This window comes from Heteronotia binoei, chromosome 13 (genome assembly GCF_032191835.1).
Source record: "Heteronotia binoei isolate CCM8104 ecotype False Entrance Well chromosome 13, APGP_CSIRO_Hbin_v1, whole genome shotgun sequence".
In the NCBI taxonomy this organism is placed as follows: domain Eukaryota; kingdom Metazoa; phylum Chordata; class Lepidosauria; order Squamata; family Gekkonidae; genus Heteronotia; species Heteronotia binoei.
In genome coordinates, this window is record NC_083235.1 from 32,815,176 (window position 1) to 32,842,620 (window position 27,445).

The 27,445-nt window shown below is 45.3% G+C and overlaps 1 protein-coding gene across 2 annotated transcripts; it reads left to right on the forward strand.

Moving 5' to 3' along the window:
* Nucleotides 1-6,010: 6,010 nt before the first annotated feature.
* Nucleotides 6,011-27,255, forward strand: HIGD1C (HIG1 hypoxia inducible domain family member 1C). 2 transcript variants are annotated; one of them, XM_060252710.1, is made up of 6 exons: nucleotides 6,011-6,077; nucleotides 14,819-14,901; nucleotides 16,553-16,647; nucleotides 20,356-20,458; nucleotides 26,613-26,747; nucleotides 27,096-27,255. In XM_060252710.1, the coding sequence occupies exons 4-6, from the start codon at nucleotides 20,365-20,367 to the stop codon at nucleotides 27,155-27,157; spliced, it is 291 nt and encodes a 96-aa protein (XP_060108693.1). In that variant the 5' UTR covers nucleotides 6,011-6,077; nucleotides 14,819-14,901; nucleotides 16,553-16,647; nucleotides 20,356-20,364; the 3' UTR covers nucleotides 27,158-27,255. The 2 variants fall into 2 exon arrangements, with proteins under 2 accessions (XP_060108693.1, XP_060108694.1); XM_060252711.1 differs by lacking the exon at nucleotides 16,553-16,647 and having other exon boundaries at nucleotides 14,822-14,901.
* The last annotated feature ends 190 nt before the right edge of the window (nucleotides 27,256-27,445 follow it).

Below are 27,445 nucleotides of genomic sequence, written 5' to 3' on the forward strand. Positions count from 1 at the left end.
CACAAGTGTGTGGCTTAACATGCAAAGGAGTTCCTGCTGCAAAGAAAGCCCTGGAGGTGCTCATAACCCATAATATTGTCCCAGCGTGATGTCTCACCTTTAGTATGCTACAATTTCAAGATGTGCTGGGGAAAAGCTGCAGAGCTCACCAATCATAAAATGAGCAACTTTTCTGTGTATTACAACAAATTCCTTTGCTTTCCATTGACATAGCACTGAGAAGATATGATTCATAGATACTAGACTATCCTCATCTAACATTCTGTTCCACTACTATTTTCCAACTACTCCCTCTTCTGGTCATCTTTATTTCTGACAGTAAACTAAGATGGCTAATTTTAGTTAATAATAAATGTTCATTCAGCTGTGGTATTTGGATATGGCTTACAGGAATACTTATTTATGAGGGCAACCATTGGTGTTGTATTCTTTGTCTTCAGCGTAGTTCATTTAATTACTTTTAAAAATCACTGATTATGATTTTACTTATTAGATTATTAATGGAAATTTTAATAGGTTATTTAAGAAAAATAAATAGCTAGAAAATCTTTTATTTTTTAAAAAAATGTGGCAGTGTTTGCTGTTCCAGTCTCTCATGAGAACAAATGCATCTCTGCAGGAATAAAAAAGTATTACTAAATTCCTAGGCAACATATATTTAGATGCCAGCCCTTCACTGAGCTGGAGAAAAACCTGCAAGTTCTACAGTACCAGCATCAATAATGTAGGGAGTGAGAAAAACCTCTTGTAGATACTTTTAAAAAGTCTTATAATCCTAACCCATCTTCTTTAGCCACAATCATTTAGCACTACTTGTTCTCACTTGTGACCATGCCCATGAACTGCCTAAAGCAGGGGTGCCAAACATGCAGCCCAAGAGCTGAATCAGGCCACTGGAGTGCTCCTGTCAGGCCCTTCAGCAACTGGCTATCATTTGTTACCTTCTCCCTCTCTCTTGCTTCCTTCTGCATCACAGCTTGCTTTGCCAGGCTTGCTCAATCACACAGGAGCTATAGAGCAAGTCTCTATTTTCTCCATTAGCTGAAGGAGGAGGAATAGTTTGCTTTGCCAGACTCTCTCAATTGCATAGCAGAGCTATCCAGGATCGCCCCACCCCTGGTAGGTTCACAGACCATCTGCTCCATAGCACAGTCATGTGAAAGCTGATGGTCACTGGAAAACCAACAAATTCCTTTTTCATTTTACTGTCTAATGAGGCTACATGTGCTCGAATTGCTAATAAAAGTTGTTGGAAACCAAGAGGAAGAACAAGAGTACTGGATATGCTGTTTTATTTCAAGAGAGTAATAGGCACTGGAACTACCACCTGCTTTAAGAAATAAGGCTTCAAAACTTCAGCTGAAAAAGAGATGGATCATTTCCCAGGACAGATATAATGAGCTAACTACAAAACTTCTTTCTGCCTTTAAGCTAGAAGTGCCAAACTCAAGCAAGTGGGAAAACCAAATACACTAACCAGCAAGTGCCTGGAGGCTGCACCTATAATTGTTCACTGAGAAATATCAATTTCATCTGATTTCAACACCAGACTGTCAGTTCTACCTACATTACTCATTAAAACTGGAATTATTAGAAATGGTTTAATCTAAATTCAATATCAGCTTCATCTGAATTCAAAATCAGACTGTCAATTCTACCTATATTATTCATTAAAACGAAATATTAGAAATGGTTGTTGCAGCTCTGGCAACAAACCCATTCTTAAACATTGATGGAATTACTATGATCGCTAAAGTGCGAGCACATATTTCCCTTGCTGTATCCTACAGCAAGTGTGGGAGCGACCAGTCATTCTTCAAGCAATTGAAAGTAGCACTCTGCCTTCCTTTAGTGCTTCTATAATCACTTTTCTATCCTTCCCTTTAGAGCCACTGCAGCAGCTTCTCTCCTTTTCTTTCATGAGATGGTACGTGCACCTTTGCTCTGGATGGGGAAATGGCAGTAACAGCACTCTTTCCTGCTTGCCTCTCATCCTCCTCCATCACTGTGTACACCCATTCTGGATGGGAAAGATGAATTCTATTGACTCTTTACCCCTGCATCATACTCATATTTCTCTCTTCTAGGGAAAATGCTGAGGTAACTGTATTTTCCCTCTGCACGGTGCTGGTTTGCTTTGGGAAACAGAAGGGTAAAGGTTTCTGCACCCAAACTCTCTAGACCTGCTCTCCATGTCTATAATCTTTGTACAATTTTTGTGACTAGCTCCACCCAGCAGGCTGGTATTTCATGACTGGAGGTTCCCAAGTCCCTTTAAAATAATTAAGTAGCTGCCAGAAATGTAAATTCTACCTTCCCCTGACCTGGAGAAGCTAGGAGCAAGGGCTGGTTCCCTACACTTAAAAGCTAGCGATCAAGAGAGATCAAAACAAAGAATATATACTATTTTATAAAACAAGAATATGGTTGCTGGATGGCCATTTATTTTATTCTAATAGCTTTGCAAGGTCAGCTGATGTTTAATCAATGAATTCTAATAGTTAAAAAATCCTACTGTGGAAGCCATGTTAAGTCTGCTGAAGCCAAAGGAGACTGTTTCCTGCTTTATGAAATCTTGTGTTTAAACTATTTATCAATCAGAGCATTCACCCTAGCTGAAGCAAGGAGGCAGGTAAATAGCAGTTTAAAGTTTGGAAGAGACACAGGGGAAGATTTCACCTGTGCATGAAGCCCATAAATATTTTCCCCAAAGGCCAGCAATGTGTTAACCAGAGTTTCCAAAGGCTTTGCTAGTTTTCCTGTTTTCAAATATTTTTGAATTTGAAGATGCGCAAATTTCCACTTGCTGGCTTTAGTTCAGCTAGATTGACTGGTGTATCTTTGAGCAAATGGATGCCCTTTGACTATATTTCATTAGGCTTCCCAACCCTCCCGCCCTGGCGGGGGACCCCAGGATTTCCACCCTCTTCCCCCACTCCCCCAAAAAATGTAAGCGGGGGGAGAGGGGGGAAACAGCGCCGAGCCGCCCGATCCTGGAGCCGGCAAGGCCGCCACTGCCGCCCCCTCCCCGCCCACCGCAGTTGCTCCTCCGAGATGGGCCCAGGCTGAGCCCATCTTGGAGGAGCAGCCAAGAGGCGGCAGCAGCGCAGGGGAGGGCGAGGCAGGCCAGGAGCATGGTGAGCCGTGAATCCGGGCCCTTCTAGAACCCGGACTTGCGGCTCGCCATGCCCCCAGCCCGCCTCCACCCCCCTCCGCTTCCACCCCAGAGGCGGAGCGGGCGAGGCCGCCGCGCCGCTGCCGCCTTTTCTCTGTTCACCGTGGCTGCTCCTCCGAGATGGGCTCAGGCTGAGCCCATCTCAGAGGAGCAGCCACGGCAAGCGGAGAAGAGGCCGCCGCGCCGCTGCCGCCTCTTCTCCGCTCGCTGTGACTGCTCCTCCGAGATGGGCTCAGGCTGAGCCCATCTCAGAGGAGCAGCCACGGCGAGCAGAGAAGAGGCAGCAGTGGCGGGGCGGCTCGCCACGGTCCCCGGCGCCGTTTCCCCCTCCCCCCTAGCTCCACCCCAGTGACTCCTGGCTCCACCCCCAAAGTCCCCAGATATTTCTGGGGTTGGACTTGGCAACCCTATATTTCATAGAGCTATAGCATTGAATAACTCCTGGCTGTGGATGAGATTTACACAGATTTGAATGACTCTCATGAAAGCTTTCTTCAGATTTCAAGGATGACCCACCTAAATGTCCATTTCCAGTCACAGTCTTCACCAAGTTGCACAATAAAATGGGCACCTACCTTCAAAAAGATATTGTTGTGCTTCCTGAACAGAGATATGTGTACTGTAGCTGGTACTGATCCAGACAAGGCAGTTGGCTTTTTTCCCCCAAGGTGCTGTGGTTTTGGGTCTCCATGCTGCAGATATATTAACCCTGCCAGGGCTTTTTTTATGCTGGAGCCCACAGAAACAAAGCTCCGTGTGGGCTGGCCAGGGCTCCAGCTGGCCCGACCTGCCATGTGGCAACCACATGCTCCCAGGCCACGCGGTGTGGCCTAATATGCAAATGAGCTCCAGCTTGGCTTTTTCTTCAAAAAAAGTGCTGACCCTGCCTGAGATTCACATAAAGGGTAAAAAAGCTGTAATTTTTGAAATGTGCACGGTAGCTAGAGAAAATTTTTCTACTTGTTCTAACTGCTAGAATCTGGAGGCAACTAAGCATCATGATGATGGGCAGTGGATTGAGCCCACTTTATGGCATGAGGTTTAGTCTGCTTGAAATGTTGTTGAGATTGAGTCCCACAAGTTAGAAGCCAATATAGTTTGGACAAGGAACCATTCAGAACATTATATTGTTCCTGGAAAAGCGTCATCCTTTGGCTTTTGGAATTCAATTCATATGAACATCGGTCCACTCCTGAAGGAACTATGGAATATACTCGCAGACTGAAGAGGAAATAATTTCAGCAGGCATAAGACTAGTATTTTTGAATAGATGCTCTGGAGCTGTGGTGCTGGAGAAGAATCTTGAGAGTCCCTTGGACTCTCAGTCAGTCCTAAGGGGAAATCAACCCTGACTGTTCCCTGGAAGGTCAGATGCTGAAGCTCAAATACTTTGGCTACCAAATGAGAAGGGAGCACTCACTGAATAAGATCCTGACAGGTGGGAGAGAGGAGCGGGGAATGATGGGAAAGGCAAAAGAAGGGGACGGCAAAAGATGAATTTGAGCGGACTTCGGAGGATGGTGGAAGACAAGAGGGCCTGGCAGGATTTGGTCCATGGGGTCACAAAGAGTCGGACTTAACTGTGCGACTGAACAAGACTAGTATACATTGGGACATACTTTGGACAATATGATTTGTAAATTCTTTTGTATTAGGCATATGTTTATTCTACACACTTTTATGTTGGTTTTGGACTACAAACCATATATGAACTTGTAGATGAGATAAACGAATTATTGGGTTTTATATACTTTATTATCATTATGTGAATCTTTATAGTGGTCTGAATAGCAGTTAGTATGTGGGGTTTTTACTTAAAAGTAGGCAAATTCATGAAGGTTAGGCCTATGATCAATGTCATAATAAATAATGGAACTTGCATGTACAGCGCAGGTGGGAAAGGAATTCCAGAGGAACTAGTTCTAGGTCTGATCTAGCAATGCCATTCTTATTTTCTTACCAATGATGCGTCAGTTCTTTTGGACAAATGGAAGTATTAAACTATATTTAAAATCTCTGGGCTTTAAAAAAAAGTATATTTTGTCAGGCATATTTCATCATTCAGAGGTGTGTGAACTTGAAAGTAGATTGCATTAGCTATTTTTGACTATACAGGTCAATTCAGACAAGAAGTTGTGATAGTAGCATGCATTTTTGAGCTGCACAGTATTTTATTTTATTTTTTTCATTTTTATTGTCCTTTTCTCCCCCACCAGGGATTAAAGAGTAGGTCTGGAGTTATAGGCACAAAAATGTATGCCTGTATTTCATCTCAGTAAAGCAGGAAATGAAGGCTATTCATCACCATGGAAAGTGAGCACACCCCTGCTCCGATAATTCTTTTTTACATTTTAAAAAAAAATCAAGGTCAATACTTCCCCTTCCATTCTAAAGCCTCTTTAGTATTGCCGCATCCCCCCTTTTCTTTTTAACAGCAACCTGTCGGGAACAAGTTTAACAGGTGACCCGTCTCTCATTCCCCACCCCTCGTTGCAGCTGCCAAAAGTCTCAACATGTCAGAGCAGCTGTTCAGAGAGCCAGAAACTCTGCAGGGCAGGGGGAGCGTGGCAACAGCTCCTGTGATTCTCTACCTCACAGAGATTCTGTTATAAGAGGAAAATATTTCCCTCCATAACATGGAGGTGGCTCAGTGAATACCTCAACCCTGCACCGGAGGAAAACTAATTCTTCCCATACTAGAAGCCGACAGCATGAGCGTCGTCATAAACCAAAGGCGGGGAAATCGCCTTAAAACGCTTCCCGCGTTTTCCTTGGCCAACTGTCAGGAATATGGCGCCGGGGGGAGGGGGGAGGGGGCGCTCAAGTGAGCTGAGTAGAAACCGCCTTGCAACATCCGGGTCTTCGCTTCCTCAATCTGCCGCCCGCACCATCCAACTTCCAAGTATTTTCTTCCCCATTGGTCACTCGAGCGCGACGTTTTAGAAGGGGGAGGAGGAAGGATGGGAGAGTGCCTTAGCGATTCTATTCTTGTGATTTACGTAGCTTCTACTGACAGGTTGGAGAGAGAAGTGGGAAATGATGGGAAAATAGAGGGCGGGGTGGAATTGCCTCTAGGGTTGTGGGTTTTGCTCTTTGTGGGGGAAATGTTGGGGGAGAGCATCAGACTAGTTCCGATCCTCATTCTGCCATAAAGCTTACTGGGTGACCTTGGGCCAGTCACACCACGCAGGGTTGTTACCAGGATAACGGGAGAGTCGTGTGTGTTCCCCCAAGCTTCTTGGAAGAAGGGCGGGATAAAAATATACCAGATAATTAGGGTCAGGGCTAACAAGAGAGGCAAGAGGGCTCAGGGATGGAAGGGAAGATGGTGCTAGACAGAGGAAAGAGAGAGAAGAAATTCGAGAGGAGTATTGATCTGAGGGGCGTGGCAAGTCTAAGGGGAGGGAACAGTGCTTAAAGAGAACCAAGAGACTCCCCAGGATTTAGCCCCAGAGCCTGTTTACAGACATGTTCAGAAGTACTCTGCTACCAATTTGGATATACAAAGTGTCTCTTCACATAAAGCTGCCTGTTACTGAATATTGTCTCCTTCAATACTGTCTGCTCAGTCTAGCAATGGCTGTCCAGGGAGGTCTTTTGCATCACCTACAACTTGATCTTTTTACTTGGAAATGCTGGGGATAGAACCTGGGACCTTCCACGTGCCAAGCAGATGCTTTGCCACTGAGACACGGCCCCTCTCTCACCACTGACCACAACCTTGCTAGCCCCACAAATCTGAGACAGGCGATAAGAAGCACCTTTAACGTGTAACCTAGCCTTCTCACATTTTATACACTTACATCCTGTTCCACAGGATCTTTAAAAAATTGCAAAAGCCATTCATTGCCTGTACAAATCATATGTATTCCTCCCCCCTCCCCCCCGTTTGTTCCTTGGGCACTTTGAGAAACAGTTTGTGTATTTGTGCCAGTTCATCCACTGACAAGATGCAATAGAAGGCCAGGGCTCTGTGCTTCTTAATAGTTGAGTAGGAAGAGGAAATTTCAGCAGCTGAAACTTCTACCAGCAGTGCTGTGACCTGAGCTGCCTCCGCTAAAATCTGTAGGAGCCCTGTCATCTGTGGTGCTCCTATAGGAGAGATGATGCCCTGTTACTGGCAATGCTCATGCTACATTGCATAGCATTTTCCAGGAGCTGTCTGGAAGTTCCCATGTCGAGATGCTTTGAATGTACTGAGAAGAGCCCAAGGAGATGTTGCTAGACTGTGCAGAAGCTTGTTACAGACAAGGAGCTGTTAGGATAAATTGTTTTTCCTAGTACCACGTCTGGAGAATATGAACCCTAGAGACAGTGCTCAAACTGGGCTGAATTGGTTGTCCTCTGGAACAATCTTGAGTGGGCATTTGCCAAAGGTGTTGCATAGCTACAGGCTGTTTTCCTAATGATGCAATCCAGAACAGCGTTACAGTGTTCTAAGCCCACTGCTTTCAATAAATTTATAAGGGTGTAACTTGGTCTAGAATTGCACCGGAAGTCTGGTAGACTGTTCCTAAGCCTGTTTACTCAAAAGTAAGTTCCAGTAACTCTCTTTGTGATTAGAAGAGCACTGTAAAGGCGACAGTCCCAAACACGCTACAGAATACATTCAACTGAACTCAGTGAAACTTGCTTTTGAATAAATTTGCTTAGGATCACACAGCTTGGAAGTTTTGGAAGTCCTGCCTTTGTATTTGCAGTTGTCCCCAAAACACAGACATTTGTTATTGTAATGTACTGAGGTCGGAGACATTCAGATAGCAACATGCTTTATTAGCGAGTACATCACAAAGACAACATGGCAAGGCCAGGTCCCCCGTTATATACATTTCCCAGAACAACCTTCTTCCTGGTCAGGTCCAATCCTGGCCAGTTCAACTTCCCGCCACTGATCACCATAGGCAAGCTGTGTTCGTCCCTTCCAGGCATCGCTCACAGGCACGCTGTGCTGTACTTTCTGGGACGAACGCCAGACACAACACTCCTCTCCCCCCCCCCCCCCAGTTCAAGATACATAGTCTTTCAAATGGGCGGGCAGCCGCTGTTCTCTGTGCGACCGCCAAGGTTCGATCTGGGGAGTTGGGGCTGCTGCCAGGGGTTCTGTAACCGCTGGTTCCTCGCTTTGGGACACAGTTGGCAGAGCGTTGTCTCGAGCCTGTGGAGGTATCTCCCCTGCCCTGAAAGTCTCCTCCACTAGCGAACCTGGCAGTGTTGCTTCTTGCGGCAGCCCCATGCTCTCTCCATTCCCCACTCCCCCTGGCCCTGCCGGTTCTTCCGGCAGGGTGCGGCAGCGAAGTTGGTCTATGTGTCTGCGGAGAAGCTGCCCCCCTTTCGACGAGACCGCATAAGAGCGGGTGAGCCGCAGCACCCGAGCTGGTATCCACACTGGCCCACTTGCAAAGTTCTTCGCATAGACCAGAAAGAACCCCCTAGTGGCCTCCCTGGTCTCGGAGGAACTGCTGAGCTCCAGGGCCCGGTTGGGGTGTAGCCTATCGAGCTGGGTGGTTAACCTTCTGCCCATGAGTAACTCGACAGGGCTTACGCCCGTAGCCAGATTAGGGTTGATCCTGTTCCCAAATAGGAAGGTGGACAGTCGGTGGTCCCAATCCCCTTGGATTATATGACCCAGGGCCTCCTTGGTTGTGAGAACCATGCGCTCCGCTTGGCTGTTAGTGGCAGGGTGAAAGGGAGCGGACCAAATGTGGTGGATGAGGTACCTATTCAGGAATTCCTAAAACTCCCAGGAGGTAAAAGCGGTGCCGTTGTCCATCACTATGGTGTCAGGGATTCCGTGGGTGCAAAACACCCTCCGTAAGGCTCTGATTGCAGCCACAGTGGAGGTGGAAGCAACTGGGATGACCTCCAGCCACTTCGTGTAAGCATCCACCAAGATAAAGAATATTTGGTCCTGGTATGGCCCCGTAAAGTCTAAGTGTAGCCGGGACCACGGCACCCGATTGGATTCCCAGTGGTGAATGGGGGCTCCAAGCGGATTTGGCCGAGACTCTTGGCAGGGCGGGCACCTCCTAACCCATCCCTCTATCTCTTCATCCATCCCCGACCACTATACATAGCTCCATGCCAGAGCTTTCATAAGCACTATCCCCGGGTGTGTCTCGTGCAAGGCTTCAAGCACTTGCTTCCGGAGTGGGGGAGGGAGCACCACTCTGCTGTTCCAAAGAATACACCCTTTGTGTAAGGAGAGTTCCTCCCGGTGGGAAACAAACGGTCGGAATTCAGCGTCCAATTTGCCCCTGGGCCAACCCCTCCCCACCCAGTCTGAAACGCGTGCAAGTATGCGGTCTCTACCTGTGGACCTGGCCACCTCAGCTGTGTGGAGGGGCTGCTCCGGTAGAGACTCCAGAAGCATCACGTGGTGGGCCAGGGTCAGATCGGGGTCCATCTCCAGCAGCGGAAGGCGGCTGAGGGTGTCTGCGGGGCTCATTGCCTTGTCAGAGCGGTAGACAAGCTTTTAGGTGTATGAGTTGAACTCGTTCCACTGCAGGACCCGCTGCGACAGGATCTGCGACATCTGGCGGTCTGGGGCAAGTAGGCCGAGCAGTGGCTTGTGGTCTGCGGTGTTTTCAGCCCGCTGCGACAGGATCTGCGGCATCTGGCGGTCTGGGGCAAGTAGGCCGAGCAGTGGCTTGTGGTCTGCAGTGTTTTCAGCCCGCTGCGTGATTGGTGGCAAAGCTGGTGTGCCCCTTCCTTGTCAGGGCCATACGAGATGGGCTGGTGTGAATCTGTTCAAAGGCAGTTGCCTGTTGAAGCGCTTTCGCGAGGTTGTTGTCTTTGTCCTCGTATGCTAGCAACTTTTGGTGCATTTTCTCCTTGCTGACGCCAACCACAAAGCGGTCCAGCAGGATCTCTTCCAGGTCCCCTGTGAAATCGCATCTCAGGGCTAATCCACGGAGCTCTGCAAGATACTCGGCAATGGACTCAGCTTGTCCCTGCTGTCTCGTGTAGAACACGTGCCTGCGTGTAAGACGGGACGGCTGGTGCGCCATGTGGTTTGTCATCACCTTGACCAGCTGGTTATAGGTGGCCCTTGCGAGGGTGGTCGGCGCGATGAGTCGCTTCTTCAGCTGGATGGTCTCCACCCTGCACGAACTCAGGAGAAACGCCTTCTTCTCTGCCGCTGCCTCCATTCTGTGCAGCTCTATGTAGTAGTTGATCTGGTCCACCCATGATTCCCATAAGTCGGGCCGGGTGATGTCGAACGCTGGTATGGTTTGTCCAGGAGCAGTAGCCATGGCCTTGGCTGCGGAAGCACTAGAGCTCGGATCGCAGGACTTGCGAGCGGCTGGAGGCTGCTCTGTGCTCACCGGTATCCCACCTTCGTCGCCAGTGTAATGTACTGAGGTCGGAGATATTCAGATGGCAACATGCTTTATTAGCAAGTACATCACAAAGACAACATGGCGGGGCCATATACATTTCCTGGAACAACCTTCTTTCTGGTCAGGTCCAATCCTGGCCAGTGGAACCAACTTCCGGAGGAAGTGCGGGCCCTGCGGAACCTTGACCAGTTCCGCAGGGCCTGCAAGACCGCCCTTTTCAGACAAGCCTATGCTGATATCGACTGCTGAGTTGCTAAGAATAAAGAACCGCCATCTATAATACGATCACGGAACTATCTAAACTGGCAGAACCAGCACCAAACAATTTTATTGCTGCCAGATATATTTAATGTAATTTGAATTATGTATTTTAACTTAATTAACTGGTTTTTATGTTTAATTTCCTTTTAATTGTTAAATTTAAAGTTTTATCTATTTATGTTAATTGTGTGAAATGTTGTTAGCCGCCCTGAGCCGCCTAGGCGGGGAGGGCGGGATATAAATAAAATCTATTATTATTATTATTATTATTAAACTTCCTGCCACTGATCGCCATAGGTGGGCTGCATTCATCCCTTCCAGGCACCACCCACAGGCGCGCTGTGCTGTATTTCCGGAACGAACGCCAGACACAACAGTTATAGTTATAACTGTGCAGATGCTCAAAATTTTAGTATGCCTAGCTGTTCATACTGAGATTTATTTCATTATGATAATGTCATGTTATTTGAAGGAAAGGACTGGATATTGCAGGGATTCAACAGAGACACACTGTTTCTCGCCTGTGGCTAGGCCACTCGGTATCAAAGGATTAACTTCCCATGATTCTTTCCCATAAAAGTTGGAGGTTGATGAAAAGGGCCATCAAGTTACAGCCAATTTATAGCAACCCCATAGGGTTTTCAAGGCAAGATACAATTGGAGGTGGTTTGCCATTGCCTGTCTCTGGACATCCTTGGTGGTCTCCCTCTCAAGTACTAACTAGGGCCAGCCCTGCTTAGCTTCCAAGTTCTGATGACATTGGGTTCCCTAGAAGTTAATGGCAATCATTAATTTATAAGGGGGAAAGGAAAGCTGTGCACTAGTATCCCTGTTGCACTAGTGCAACACAAGGGTGCAACAGAAACTTGGGAATTAACATTAGTTCCCAGTGTGGTTTAGTGGTTGGAGGATTGAACTAGGATCTGGGAGATTCAGGTTTGAATTCCTACTTTGCCAGGTAAGCTCCTTGAGTGACCTTGGGCCAGTTGCACACTCTCACGGCACCTTCCCACATGCTGAGTAATGCAAGTTTGCAGCTAGTTTTTAACTATGAAATTGCAAAATCCACTTGCAGCTGGTCTCTAAAATGCACTTGAAAATGGATTGATAGGCCTTATTCAGCATGTGGGAAAGTGCCATCAGTCTAACCTACTTTATAGGTAGATCCAAGTGGGCAGCCATGTTGGTCTGAAGCAATAGAACAAAGTAGGAGTCCAGTAGCACCTTTAAGACCAACAAAGTTCTATTCGGAACGTAAGCTTTTGTATGCATGCACACTTCTTCAGACAAGGAATGAGGTACAGAAAGCAGAGCTACATATAGCTGGTGGGTAGTGGTTTAAAATGCAAAGTGGTACAAAGTTAAAATCCAATGGCAGAATAATGAAATTAACAAATTGAGAGAACATTTGGTTTGGATAGCATTTGCATGAGAAACCAATAAAACAGTAACATGTCAGAATGTGAGAATGCCTGTTAATTATTCTATTGCTAGCAAACCTGGGCCAAAATGAAGACATTTCTTTCTCAGAGGTTTTTCCTGTCCAACTAATTTACCTTTTAACATGTAACATACATATAAACATCATTCTAGTTTGCCATTAGAAAAAAAAAACATTAAAATATAGTGGAAGATGGGTTTAGTATTTGAAATGAGATAAAAAGCCAATATCCCTTATCAGAGTATGTCAATACAAAAAACGTTATTCTGATAGACTGTTCTAAAAGAGAAACACATTGGAATACTGTGGATATATAGCAATTGTGAGCAAGAGCCCCCCTATTTTCATATATGTATATGGACATTGTGATCACCAGTTTGGTTGCCGGAGTGCCTGGGGTTCCAACTCACACACATCTGCTTTAAGAAATGGACTTTGCCCACTAGTTTCTGAGAGACTTATATGGATATTAAAAGCCTCAGCTTTACAGCAGCAATCTATATCTCTGGATGTGTGCTAGCCACAAGTACAGATGAGCTTCTAGCCGCTCCATGCATGCACAGCCTCGGTTGTTGCAGTGGAAGAAGCTGCGCCACCATGAGCTATCCGGTAAAGCGCCTTCCAATATGCTTCCGTGAATCAAAGGCTAACACCACCAGGATCCATCTTGTTTTCTGGACTCCATTACAGTAAAGCGAGAGGCTCACATACTCAACAGATGTCTCAAACATCTGCATAAGGTAATCAAGCTTATTTTAGGCGTGGACCCTGCCAGACTGCCCAAGCTTTTGTCAAACGGAACTCTAGACAAAGAATGGTGCCAGCAGAAGAGGAAGAACAGCTTCAGCCAGAGCTAGAGCTATTGTGTAGATCGGGTGTCACCTTAGGTATCAATTTGACTCTCTATTGTCACTTTTAGATAAGTTTGAATAAGTTGCGTTAATCCCTTCAACCCTTGCCCCCACCTCAGCCCTGCCCCAACTGCCACTTTGGACCCTCTCCTTTTCATGTGGTACAGCATCATGTACCATTCTGACCACTTGTCATAAACCCCTGGACCTCCTCCCCCTATGGGTTCAAGGTGGTCCTTATAACCTCTGACCCAACATCCCACATGTGTGCACCTGACAGTACCCCTATCCTGCTGTTTAGATATGCCCCCAATACCTGATCAGTTGAGGGTCCTTTCCCCCCCATCTCCCTCATTCGTCGCCACTGGAGCCTTCCTCGAAACTACGATAGGTAATTATCACCCTGTTTGTCCATCCTTGTGTTATCTCTGTATATTTCTCTCTATTTTTATTAGGTCTGTTTGTGTGTTGTATGTATCCATAACCCTGTATGTGTGTTCTAATTTTTCTGTAATAAAATCTTAATTATTTTACTTAATTAGTGTCCTTGGACAATTTAGTAAGACTTTCTGGAAGTAGAATCCTGTATACATAAATTCTAGATCCCTTTGAGCCATAGTTGCCCACCTATTAATTCCCCATCCTCTTTTGAGGGCAATTTGGCTTACACTGTACTTGATGAAAGTGGGTTTAGCATATGTAATGAGATAAAAAAAACCCCAATATCCCTGTTCAGTCCTGCGGAGGTGTTTGTTCCAAGTTGCATAACAATTTGTAATTCAGCAATTTCTCTCTCTATTCTTGAAGTTTCTTTGCATTAAAACAGCAACTGCACATAGAATCACTTTCTCCATTTAGATTGTGGGATCTGTAAGAGGCCACCTTTTTCACTGAAGTAAGGATACAACATTGCACCCACAGAAAAAAAAATGGAGATTTTTTTTTCAACTGAGTGGCATTATGAGCACAGATGTTATTAATAAACTTGTGCAATCATGTGAAATTGCTATAGGAACCACTGCTTTAGCATGTACTGTAAATTTTAAAAAGATTACCCAAATTCCAGATGTACCTATTGATAGAGGATTCAGTGATGGAAAACAGTGGACATTTTTTATTTAATATTAGAAGCTTGTATGTTGTTTCAGTTCTGAGCTGGTCAAATAAAATCTAGTACCTTGGGAATTTTTAAAAAACTAATTTTTTCCCTCTTTCGGCCAGAAATCACTTGAGGCATTGCTAAATTTTATCTGCTACAATATAGGTGGACAAACTTAGAATAAAACTTAGAGCCACATAGAATAAATGTCAGATGTTTGAGAGCCACAAGACATGAACCTCAGGTGTTTGAGAGCCACAAGACAAGGAAGGAAGGAAGATGGGGAGGGAGGCAGAGGTAGAGAGAAAGCAACTTTAACTTTAAATGCATTCTCCAAACTGCTAGCTGGTTTGGAGAAGTGTTTTAAACAATGCCTTCTCCAAGCTGGCTGATGGGGTAGTGGGGACTTCAAGAGCCACACAATATGTGTGAAAGAGCCACATGTGGCTCCTGAGCCGCAGTTTGGCCACCCCTGTGCTACGTAAAGATCACTTCTCTTAAATCTGTTATATTAGATATTTTCTGCCCTTCTGGCTGCTTTTAAAAATAATTAACAAAACTTGCAGAATCTGTGGGAAGAAACATAATAGACTTTTGTCATAGATCATCTTCAAAGGATCTATAATTATATTTGTCTCTCATTACAGGCAGCAGTTTCAGCTTGCAAAACAAGATCATCTCTCCTCGAGATCAGACCACAGAGTTGATGGGTGACTAATGCTTCAGCAGCAAAGGTAATGTAACAATTTTACCTTCTGTTAATTGTATATCCCAAGAATGAAGGTTGTTTCTCAGGTAAAAAGATTGACATTATTGCATTAATTAAAAATAAGGAAGGCAAAGCACCCAGTTGGACCAGATCTTGTTTGGAACTGACATAGATATACCAAATGCAATTATTTTGTTTAATTACAAAGAAGGCTATAGAAGTGTTATATGGTTATATAGACAAGTGTATTAGATTTCACCATGTGTTTACTACTATTTCTCTGCTCCTGGATTATATAGGAAGACCGAAACAAGTCAGAAGAATTGATCTTAAGAGCAAATCCTTAGGAACTGCTGTATTTAGGTTGCAGAAATCTTCCACTTGGATATAAAAGCTTCCAAGAGTAACATGGCTTTAAATCTTCCAGAGAATGTATAAACAACTGACAGGGAACCAAATCCAGAGGGATGGTGACTCAGTGGTAGAGCATTTGGTTGGTAAGCAAAAGGTCCGAGGTTCATCCCCAGCATCTCCAACTAAAAAGGGTCCAGGCAAGTAGGCATGAAAAACCTCAGCTTGAGACCCTGGAGAGCCGCTGCCAGTCTGAGTAGACAATACTGACTTTGATGGACCCAGGGTCTGATTCAGTATAAGGCAGCCTCATATGTTCATATATGTTCAGATGAATTCAGACTTAAAAGCAAGTATAAGGGACATGTAAACTGAGCTATCTAACAGTAGAGCCATTAGGTTGGAGTATATAGAGATTAAATTTTTACTTTAATCCACAGATGCATGCCATACTTTTGACTGTTGTATTGGCTTGTATGCAACTCTTTGGTTCTGAACACTTAGGGGGATTTCTGTGTTTTGAATAGGAGAGGGGATGATTTACATTGATTGCTCCTCCCACTGCAGACTCCCACTTTCCCCTGACTGAACAAAATTTCATGGGGTTCAGTGGGTTGCAGCAGGATGGGAAAGCAGGAAAATCTCACTTTGTAAAGTCTGTTCTGCAGGCAGATTTTGTTGGATATAAGCTACAAAGCATATATAAAACACTGTGAAAATAAAAGCCATGGAATACTTTCTATGGAAAAGGAAAGGAAAGGTCCCCTGTGCAAGCACCAGTCGTTTCCGACTCTGGGGTGACGTTGCTTTCACAACATTTTCACAGCAGACTTTTTTACAGAGTGGTTTGCCATTGCCTTCCCCAGTCATCTACACTTTCCCCCCAGCAAGCTGGGTACTCATTTTACCAACCTCGGAAGGATGGAAGGCTGAGTCAACCTCGAGCCAGCTACCTGCAAACCCAGCTTTCACCGGGGATCGATCTCAGGTCGTGAGCAGAGCTTAGGACTGCAGTACTGCAGCTTTAACACTCACCAAAAGTACACAGAAACAGTATTCAGAATTTGTTGGCAGGATGATGATGATTGATGATGATGATGATGATGAAGAATTTGATTTATAAACTGCCTCCCCCCAGTTGGGGTTTCAGGACTGTTTAACAAGTTATAAACACATTCTCATAAATACTATAATATGTATATACAATAAATTCTAAAACAAGAACAGCAATAAAACAGTTGAACCAAGAGTGAGTGAAACAAACATTAGAAAATATAAAGTCTTTTTATGTTATTTTGTCTGTTTTGCTTGTTTGTGTCAATCAGCAGGTTTTCATGAAACAAAACTACGGACGGATTTGGGTGTAAATGTTTACCCAGACTGTGGATTTGATAAAACTGCTGGAGAAACAATTTTGAAGGTAAATAAAATGGTTTTCTATTTCTTGTATACATAAAGGGGCATGTGGTCATTCATTTATTGTTAACTTCATATTACTTATGACTTCAGTCCTTTTCTGTTTTGCATCCAAAACAACCTTTTCTCCTGCTCACAGGAATATCATTGGTCTGTCCCAGCATCATTTGGGTGCATAGAATAGTGGTCTTATTGCAGCTGCTGCCAACCTTGATAGTGGTCTTATTGCAGCTGCTGCCAACGAGGAATGGCCGGCTCAGGGATTCCAGTGCTCCTGGGGAGGGGGAGGTATGGCGGTGGGAGCAGATATTATAAGGGAGGAAGACAGAGACAAGTCGGTGCTCGGCCCCCCTCCAATCTGCGGCCCATCCCAAGGGTGACAGGTAGTAGGGCCAGGAGTAACCCGCCTCCGTCATTGGTGTTATGCAACGCCAGGTCCATTAACAATAAGACCTCAATTCTCCGAGAGTTTATGCTCGAGCAGAATATGGACCTGGCTTGCGTGACTGAGACCTGGATCCGGGAGGGTGATACAGTAGCCCTCTCGCAAACAGCTCCCCCAGGTTACTCAGTCTTCCACCAATCGCGGACTAGTGGGCGGGGGGGAGGAGTGGCAATATTTGCACGGGAGGCTTACTCCTTCAGGGCGCTCCCGGCCCCAAAGATTGAGGGCATTGAATGTGCCGGTCTGGCGTGGGGGGATGAAGAGGGGTTGGCGATTTGGCTGGTGTACCGTACGCCTAACGCACCGGCCAACGCCTTACCGTCCCTGCTCGAGGCGGCGACAGGCTGGGCGCTGGAGCACCCAAGGCTGATAATCCTGGGTGACTTCAACGTCCATGCTGATGACCCGTCCTCCAGTCAGGCGACGGACCTAGTGTCTTCCATGGCGACACTGGGACTCTCTCAATTTGTTGTAACCCCCACTCACCAGGCCGGACACATGTTAGACCTGATCTTCGCGGCCGGGATTGTAGTGAGCGACATAACCGCAGAGGTAGTGCCATGGTCGGATCACTTCGCTCTCAAGGCCCGTGTAAATATGCCCCCCCAAACCTGTTTAGGCGAGGAGCCGATTATGGCTCGCCCGCGGAGCCAAATGGACCCGGAACGGTTCCAGATGGCTCTACGGGACCCCTGGCCCTCTGGCGATTCCCTCGATGGCCTGATTGAGACCTGGAATAGCCGGCTCTCTGGGGCCATCGAGGAAATCGCGCCTCGGCGCCCTCTGCGACCTCGGACTAAGCTGGCTCCGTGGTATACCCCGGAATTACGCCAGCTGAAACAAGGCCTTAGACGGCTAGAGAGGCAATGGCGACGTACTCGTGACGAGGCGATTAGAACATCTTACAGGAAGTTTATGAAGTCCTATGAGATGGCAATCAAGGCCGCAAAGAAAACATACTTTGCGGCTAAGATTGCATCCGCAAATTCGCGCCCAGCCCAATTATTTAGAATAATTCGGAATCTGACTACATTGCCTCAAGGCAATTCAAAAGCTAAGGAATTGGAGATTGGCTGTGAGGCTTTTGCAAAATTCTTTGCGGATAAGGTCCAATCGCTCCGCCAGGACTGCCCCGCCAATTTTGAGGCAGTAAGTGGACTCGAAACCCAATGCGTGTCTTCTGAGTTAACTCTGGATTGCTTCGACCCGCTCAGCTTGGAGGAAGTCGACAGAATTCTTGGCACGGCACGATCCACAACTTGTGATCTGGACCCATGCCCCTCCTGGCTAATTAAGGCCTGCCAGGAGGAATTAAGATATCCTATACGGGATATTATAAATCGATCCCTTTCAGAAGGCGTTTTTCCAACACCCCTGAAAGAGGCATTGGTCCGCCCTCTCCTGAAAAAACCGTCATCAGACCCGGCCGAATTGGCACACTACCGGCCGGTCTCAAACTTGCCCTTTTTGGGCAAAATTATCGAGAGGGCTGTGGCGGTGCAGTTACAGGAATTTCTGGAGGACGCTTCCGTCCTAGACCCATGCCAGTCCGGCTTCCGCCCGGGCCATGGCACGGAAACAGTCCTGGTCGCCCTCATGGATGACCTCCGACGACAACTGGATCGAGGCGGCTCGGCGGTATTGCTGTTGCTAGACCTATCGGCTGCGTTCGATATGGTCGACCATCAGCTGCTGACCCGCCGCCTCGCCGACGCAGGAATTCGGGGGCTAGCCTTACAGTGGCTCTCCTCCTTTCTTGATGGTCGGGGACAAAGGGTGGCAATTGGGGGGGAGCTGTCTCAGAGATACCCACTTCATTGTGGTGTGCCTCAGGGGGCAGTTCTCTCCCCGATGTTGTTTAACATCTTTATGCGCCCCCTTGCCCAGATTGCACGGAGGTATGGGCTGGGTTGTCATCAATACGCAGATGACACCCAGCTCTATCTATTGATGGACGGCCGGGCTGGCGATGTCCCTACAAATTTGGACCGGGCATTACAAGCCGTGGCTGACTGGCTCAGGCTGAGCGGGCTGAAGTTGAATCCGGCGAAGACTGAGGTCCTTTGCGTGGGCCGCGGCGGACCAGGAGGGGAGATCACTTTACCGGCCTTTGACGGTGCGCCACTGGTACCAGTGCGCAAAGTCAAGAGCCTGGGAGTGCTACTGGAATCCTCTTTATCAATGGAGGCCCAGGTAGCCGCCACTGCTAGATCCGCCTTCTTTCACCTTAAGAGGGCGAGGCAGTTGGCTCCCTTCTTGGAGCGCACCGACCTAGCAACTGTGATCCACGCAACGGTCACTTCGAGATTGGACTACTGCAATGCCCTCTACATGGGGCTGCCCCTATACCGAACACGGAGACTTCAGGTAGTCCAGAACGCGGCGGCCAGGCTACTGGAGGGACTACCACGGTGGGAACCTGCGCGGCCTGGGCTGCGGGATCTGCATTGGCTGCCGGTTGTCTACCGTGTTCGCTATAAGGTGCTGGTCATCACCTTTAAAGCCCTATATGGCCGAGGACCTGCCTACCTAAAGGACCGCCTCTCCCCATATGTGCCCCAGAGAGCGCTGAGATCCGGTTCTCAGAACTTACTAACAACCCCTGGGCCAAGAGAAGCTAGGTTGAAGGCTACCAGGGAGCAGGCCTTCTCGGTGATAGCCCCTCGTTGGTGGAACGACCTTCCTGAGATGGTGCGAGCCCTGCGGGACCTGAACCAGTTCCGCAGGGCTTGCAAAACATTTCTTTTCCAGCTGGCTTTTGAGATAGAACTTGATTAATCCAACGAATGGACATCTAGCCATCTTGCGTACATTATGATACAGTATTTTAGCACCATTTTATATATTTTAACTGTTTTAAATAATTTATTTGTGACTGATATATTTAAAACTGTTTATGCTGTTTTATGTGAATCATGGGATCCCCATGTCTGTTAGCCGCCCTGAGCCCGCCTGGCGGGGAGGGCGGGATATAAAAATAAAATATTATTATTATTATTATTATTATTAGAAGGGAGCAGGGATAATGAGTCACTGTATGCAATAAGCAGCTCCAATGTAGCTATTAATATAGAGGATGCTCGGGGAAAAACCCTGAAAAAATGCAGCCCAGCCAATCCAGCAACATTTCCTTCTTCAGAGATGCAGTAACTAAAAGGTTACCAAACTTACCATCAATAATTGTTCCTGCTTTTCCAAAGATGTGGCTCCTCATTTGCACCCCCAGGGCTTAAATAGTCAACTATTTTTTTCCCTTTTTCTTTTCAGGTGTAAGAAATGTCTTCTGATGAGGAGTGGTCTTCAGGTGAAGATGACAGTCAAGCATCTAAACTAGCTAGAAAAGCCAAGGATACCCCCTTTGTTCCCATTGGTAAGTTGAATCCTTACGCAATTAAGAAGTGACCGCCAGGTTCAAGTGATAGCTGGCGTAATGGAACATGCTTGCTCTGGCCTGCAGGTCCAATTCTGCCCTGCCCTCCTAGATTTTTCTCAACACCTGGAAAGGCTTTTCTTCCACTCTTGGGTAGTCATCTGCCGCCACCTGCTAGGGTTGCCAGGTCCAGCTCAAGAAATACCTGGGGACTTTAGGGGTGAAGCCAGGAGACTTTGGTAGTGGAGCTAGGACCAAGAATGTGACAAGCATGATTGAATTTATTTCGAAGGGAGTTCTGGCAATCACATTTAAAGGGACCGCACACCTTTTAAATGTCTTCCCTCCATTTGGAAATAATGAAGGACAGGAGCACCTTCCTTTGTGGCTCAAATAATTGGATCCCCTGGCCAAGTCTTTTGGGGTAGTGTTTTGAGGAGAGGCACCAGATGCTATGCTGAAAAAAAATGCTCAAAAAATAGCCCCCTCCACAGCTCCAGATACCCACAGATCAATTCTCCAGTATACCCTATGGGAATCAGTCTCCATAGGGTATAAAAGAGTGCCCAGCAGAGAAGAGAACCTTGAAGTGGGGGTAGGGTCCCCAAACTGGGGGATCACCTGCCCCCAACTGGGGATTGGTAACCCTACCACCTGACCTTTGTATGGAATTGCCCACTGGAAGGTCAGGACTCTCAGCTTCCCTTCCAAGTTCAGAGGCTTTACTTCTGTGTCACCTGCTGCCCAACGCCTGGTCATCACAGGGACAATTTACTGCCTTGCGTGCCCCTGGAGGAATAGCCACTTGCCAACTGCCTGCCTTCCCCCAAAGCACCTTTTAAAATGGCATGTCCAAGACAGTGGAGGTCTATGTGGTACAGAGAACCACTTCCAGCATCCAAAGTGATAGAGTGCTTATCAAAAAGAAAATGTTTACAAGCATACTTTTAGCACAGCACCAGATTAAGCAGGGGATTCCAAAAGTTCTTGATAAAATGTAAATCCTCTGTCCTTCTCTCTGTATGTGCTCTAACAGATGTTAGAAAATAGGACAGACTCTTTAGCTTAGGAGTTCTATACAGTTGCTATTACTTTGAAACTTGTTCCAGCTCTTTAGACGATCACATGCTCAAAATGGCTGCTTCCCCCCAGACCTCAGCTAAAAAATCTGCTTCCTCTGATAGATCCATCATGAGAGGGCCTTTTCCTGCGGCAAGAAGTGTTTATCATTTCTGTTTATCCTCCCACTGAACAGGTCATGTCAAGTTAAGGAGGCTCCTCCTGAAGGTGAGCTGAGGCATGTTTGGAAAACAATTAAATTGACTCCCCCACACCTGTTTTCTGCCCAGAGGGGGAAGTTTTGCTCATCTCATACCTCCCAGGGAAAACTGCATTTCTTCTTACCTGGGCTTTGGGCTGTTGGCAGCACCTGCTGCCATATTATGCCCAAGAGTGACATAGGGGCAGTAGTTCTAATTCTGCTGTGTCCTCAACAGTCTGTTTTTCTGGGGGAGGAGAGAAACTGTGTTCTGCAATGAACTCTCACATGTATGCATCAGGCATGCATATTCATAAGCACAGTCTTCTTGATCAGGGCCAATATTTAGTAACATTTTCCTTTATTCCCTTTCTTAGATATAGCCTGCTTTTAGAGTCACAACAGATTATTTTTCTTCTAAAGAGAGCTTTTGATCAGTTGTTTGATTTTAGCAAAACATTGCAAAGTCTCAGCCTTATCTTTCATCCGCCCCCCCCCCCCAAGAACACTAGACATCCAATTAAAATCCTGCCATTTATATAAACTATGAAGCAGCTGTAACCAGATGGCTCCATAGTGACAGTGATATTTTCACCCACGGGCGTCTTCTTTTAAATCAATCAGAGTTAATGATTGTATCTTCTTCTCAGCTCTCAGATCTTTGTTGGGTCCTTTGTTGGTAAAAGTGCAATCATATTTGGGTCTACACATACAAATGCACTAAATAAGTAAATAAATACAGATCCTTAAGATAGATGTGCTTCATTGGTTTATATTCCAGACCTGCCTGGGATAGCTCAGGCTAGCCTGATCTTGTCAGATCTTGAAATATAAGCAAGGTTGGCCTTGGATGGGAGACCACCAAGGAAGTCCAAGGGTGGCTATACAGAACCAGGCACTGGCAAACTATTTCTGTTCTTCTCTTGCCTTGAAAACCCTATGAGATCGCCATATGTGGGCTGTGACTTGATGCCACTTTTCTACCACCAAATTTCCCACAGTTAGATGATCCTCACTGGTTTATATTCTGGACTGTGGGCAGATGCAGCCTTTGAACCAAGAGCTGGACTGGATCATACTTAAAGTCAATCTAGTCCAGCAGCCCACTAGCCCCCAGAAGGCCCACAAGCAGGGCAAGAAAGCAGTTGCCTTCCTCCACAATTGCTCCCCAGCAACTGATACATATCTAGCTATTATAGCTAATAGCCATTGATGGATTGATCTGCCACAAATTTGTCTTAACCTCTGAGTAGTGGCTGTATCTGCCCCACACTGGCCCCATCAAATTTGCAGCATTACAGCTTCACTTTTAAGTAAATGATGTGTTTATTTCATCTGAGGATTTTAGAAAATAAATATTTCATATGAATTCAGAAGTCAAAGGGCCAATCCTAATTTTTCTCTTAACTGTCAATAACTCCCCCACAATGGATGATCCAATATTAGCTGAGCACCATGTGAACTGTGACCCTTCAATGCTGTTAGTCTCTAGATTTACTATACAGCTTGATCATTCACTAGGCAGGGAGGGGGTCAGAATGTTCCAGATCTCAAAATATATTTGGAGATCAGGGTGGCCCTGATGATACAGAAGTTGGTTGTCCCAGCCCTAACCACCAACAGGCACAAAATGTGATAGGTCTGGTTTCCATCTCTCTCTCAGATTTGCACGATCTTTTTAAAAATCAGTACAGTTCAAAAGGCACATAAACCACATGTTGACTATTAAGGTTTCCTTTTTAAAAAATTGCCAACATGGAGGGAAGAAAGCAGAAGCCTTGAAAGCTGTCACCAATCAGCCTTCATTAGTCTTCCTACCCATTTATCAGCTCAGCCAGAAGTGTATCGGAACAGAGCCCTTCCCTGAATTTAAAGTGATTTGTACATGCAATGCCCATGAACAAAGGCTAATTTGTATGCACTGTTGCCAATTAAGCTGGCTGCAATGAAAGCATTCGCCTTCTCTGACCACATTTGTAGTCCAAAGATAAAAAGGAAACGTCATTGTGTTGAATTTACGTCTCAAAAACAGAAGAAACAAAAAAATGCAATTTACATCACCTAACTAATATTTTGAGAGCCAGCCAGTTGCCAAGAAAGAGCTCTGCACATCTGGATGTCACTTCATAACAAAATAAACAAATCTGTATTCAGTGTGTCATTAAAGTTATAATAAAGTTATAATGAAGTTAAGGATGCTTCTGATGTTCTGCTCACTTGAATTTTTCAGTTCAAGTCCTGCAGGACCTTTAAGTGACACACAAACTTTGTTCTGCTTAGGGTTGCCAATCCCCAGTTGGGGTGGGGATCCCCTGGTTTGGAGTCCCTCCTCCCACTTCAGGGTTATCAAAAAGCTGGGTGGGGGTTTGAGTATCTGCTGGACTTCCCATCAAACCCTATGGAGACTGGACCATTATGGAGTATAATGGAGAATGGGTATCTGGAGCTTGGAGGGGGTCCTATTTTTTTAGGTAGGGGCACCATATTTTCAGCACAGCATCTGGTGCCTCTCCTGAAAAAACCACCCAACTTTCAAAAATATTGGACCAGGGGGTCTAATTCTTTGAGCCTCAAAAGAAGGTGCCCCACCCTCCAGTATTTCCAATGAAGGGAAGAAATTTAAAAGGGGTGCAGTCCCTTTAAATGTGATGGCCAGAACTCCCTTTGGAGTTCAGTCATGCTTGTCACAACCTTGTTCCTGGCTGCACCCCCAAAGTCCCCAGATATTTCTTGAGTTGGACTTGGTTCTGCTGCTTTAAACCAACATGGTTTAAAGCAGAATCTATCTAATCTGAATTAGTTCTGAAATAAATTACCTTGTTTCCAAAGTGTAACTGGTGCACTAGAATTTCTCCATCATTCTTTCCCATGTTTTCTGAATTTTGTAAAAATTGCTGTGTATGTACAGTTTGGCACAACATTTATTTCCATCAGTTTATTTCCTTTTCCTCTTTCAAATACTATGTACCAAAAAACCAAACAAACTCTAACCCTACAAAAAGCATTCTTGAAGTACAGCTGTATCCAGATTCTTTTTGTTTGGTGTTTTACCAAGTGTACAGAATCAATTGGGAACGTCAGGAGATGACTGCACAGAACAAAAATCCTGATGAAGTTATATGTATGGTCGCATGCAGCTTGCTCTTTTGTAGTGTTTTATCAAGGCACTCATGGACATTGATAATGTAACACAGGGAAAAGATGCACTGAAAAAATGGAATGCTGTGTCAAAACTGAACCAAATTCTCGAATTAATTTGAGAAATTCTCATGGTTAAACAAAGAGTGAAATGCAGCACAGGGGAGAGGTTCTAGAGCAATGAAAGAACAGAAATTTGCTTATCCCAAAACAAAATACTACCTTTTATCTCAGGAAATGAAACATCCTTTTGAAACTAATGTTTACTACTGTCTTAAAATTTGATTTTAAACAGGTCCAATTAAAAAACCTGCACAATTAATAATGGATCCAGTGTAAACAGAAAATTTGGCATATTACAGTTCCTATTAGCTAAACACTCATATTATCAAGGCAGCTTCTGCATTTAATGAAGCTGACAAACTGTGGCTTCTTCTGCATCATGTAACATATTTTAAGAAACATTCTAAATTTGTCCAATGTATTAAATCAGCTTAACTTAACTGAAATTGCCAAAACTTAATTCCATGAAAAAGGTGGGCACAGACTGCCACAGGAGTCTTTAGATAACTGGTATTGTGCCCCTGTTTTTAAAACTCCACATTTCAGATATATTCTCATGCATTTAGAACCTCAGAAGTGAACTCAGTCTCCCTGTTTGAACATCTCCAACTTTAGTGAAGACAAACTAAAACTGGGACGTTGTTAGAACTCTCATTCATCCCATGTATCAGAACTGGAAAAAAAACTTAACTCAATCCTCACTGCCATGCAAGAATCATGTAATTCAGTCCACTGTGTGCTGGAAACAGACAACATTTCTTCTAGATGCCTCAGGAACAGATAGTTCTAGGCGACAGTAGCAAGTGAACTGAGCCATGGACTACTAAGGAAGTGGAAAGGAGCTGCAAAGGAAGTCACTAGACAGTGTGTTCTGTGGGAAGCATTCCTTCCTGATCCTTGAGAATGACTTTACTGTGGCTCAGTAGGAGCATCTGCTCTTCATGAAGAAGGTCCCAAGTTCAATCCCCAGCATCTCTTCAGTTAAAAACCCCCCAAAAGGATTGGGTAGTAGGTGATGTGTAAGAACCATACCTGTCACCCTAAAAAGCTAGTGCCGGATGGAGCAGACAATGTTGACATTAGGACAGCTTCATCCATTCATGTATGCAGTGTCTCACAGAAATATTTACCAGAATGGATCCAATATGGGAGCCAGGTAAGCTATAAGAAAAGGATGCAGACAGTCCTGTACATATCATTTTATATAAAAAGAGCTCCTCTGCATATTAGGCCATGCCCCCGATGTAGCCAATTCTCCTAGAGCTTTGAGGGCTCTTAGTACAGGGCCTACTGTAAACTCCAGGAGGATTGGCTATATCAGGGGGCGTGGCCTAATATTCAGAGGAGCTCCTGCTAGAAAAAGCCATATATATATGTTGCATTTGTGCGTGCGCATGCATTCCTAGAAGTCATAGCTGACTTCTGCCATTCCCTAGTGGGGCTTGGATGTTTCAGAGAGGTGACTTGCTTGCTTGCTTGTCTTGGCATCCCAGCCCTGGTATTCCTTGGAAGTCTCCCATCCAAGTACTTGCCAGGGTTGCAAGATTGGGCTTGCCTGGGCTATATGTCGTTTACTGATCAGGGGACTATAGGGAGGATTATTGCATTTTACCACAACTTCTGACCTAAGATTATAGAGAGGCAGAGGCTACCCCACAGTGATTGAATAACTTTACCCTTCTCTTTAACTTACAGGACTAGCAGGCTGCCTTACTGTAGTGGGTTATGGTCTTTATAAGCTAAAACACAGAGGAAACAAAAAAATGTCAATCCATCTCATCCACACGAGAGTTGCAGCACAAAGCTTTGTCGTAGGGGCAATCACACTAGGTAAGATAAAGAGTCGCCATGATCACATTTTCCAGAAACTGGTAGTAAGTAACATCTCTTTCCCAACCCACTGTGGCTTCTTTGTGTGGGGGAAACAGTTCATAGCATATAAAATTCACATTTGGAATATATGTCATTTTTATCAAGAGCAGAAGGAAAAGTTGGCAAAGTTTATCGCTGAAAAGAATTTGGGGGACGGTGGCTTATATAAAATCTATTAAATCCCATGATCACATCATTTGCCCCTGCTAAAGTATAAAATGTGATGCTACATACATTAAGAACAATAATTGCTGAGCAGTACTGAAGCAACCATTGCTAACAAAGGTACCTTCTTTCTCTTGTTAGGCGTTTTATACTCTATGTTTACTGATTACGTCAGCCAGACCAGCAGTAAGCCGGAAAAATGATTAGCATCATAGAGGCAAAGAAGGAGAGCAAGTATTCCAAGCATACTACTACGACTTTGAAGAAACCTTGTTTAATAAAAACAGATGCTATAAGCTCAGAACAAGTACTAGACTTATACTTGAGTGGGCTACCCAGCCTTGAAACTCTTTAATCCAGATGATAGTATTCAGAGTTATTTCAGTCATTTGAGAAGCCTGTTATCGATATATTAACCCTGATATGAAGCAATATAGCTACCTTATACTGAGTCAGACCATTGTTATACCTAGTCTATCAATCTGTTATTG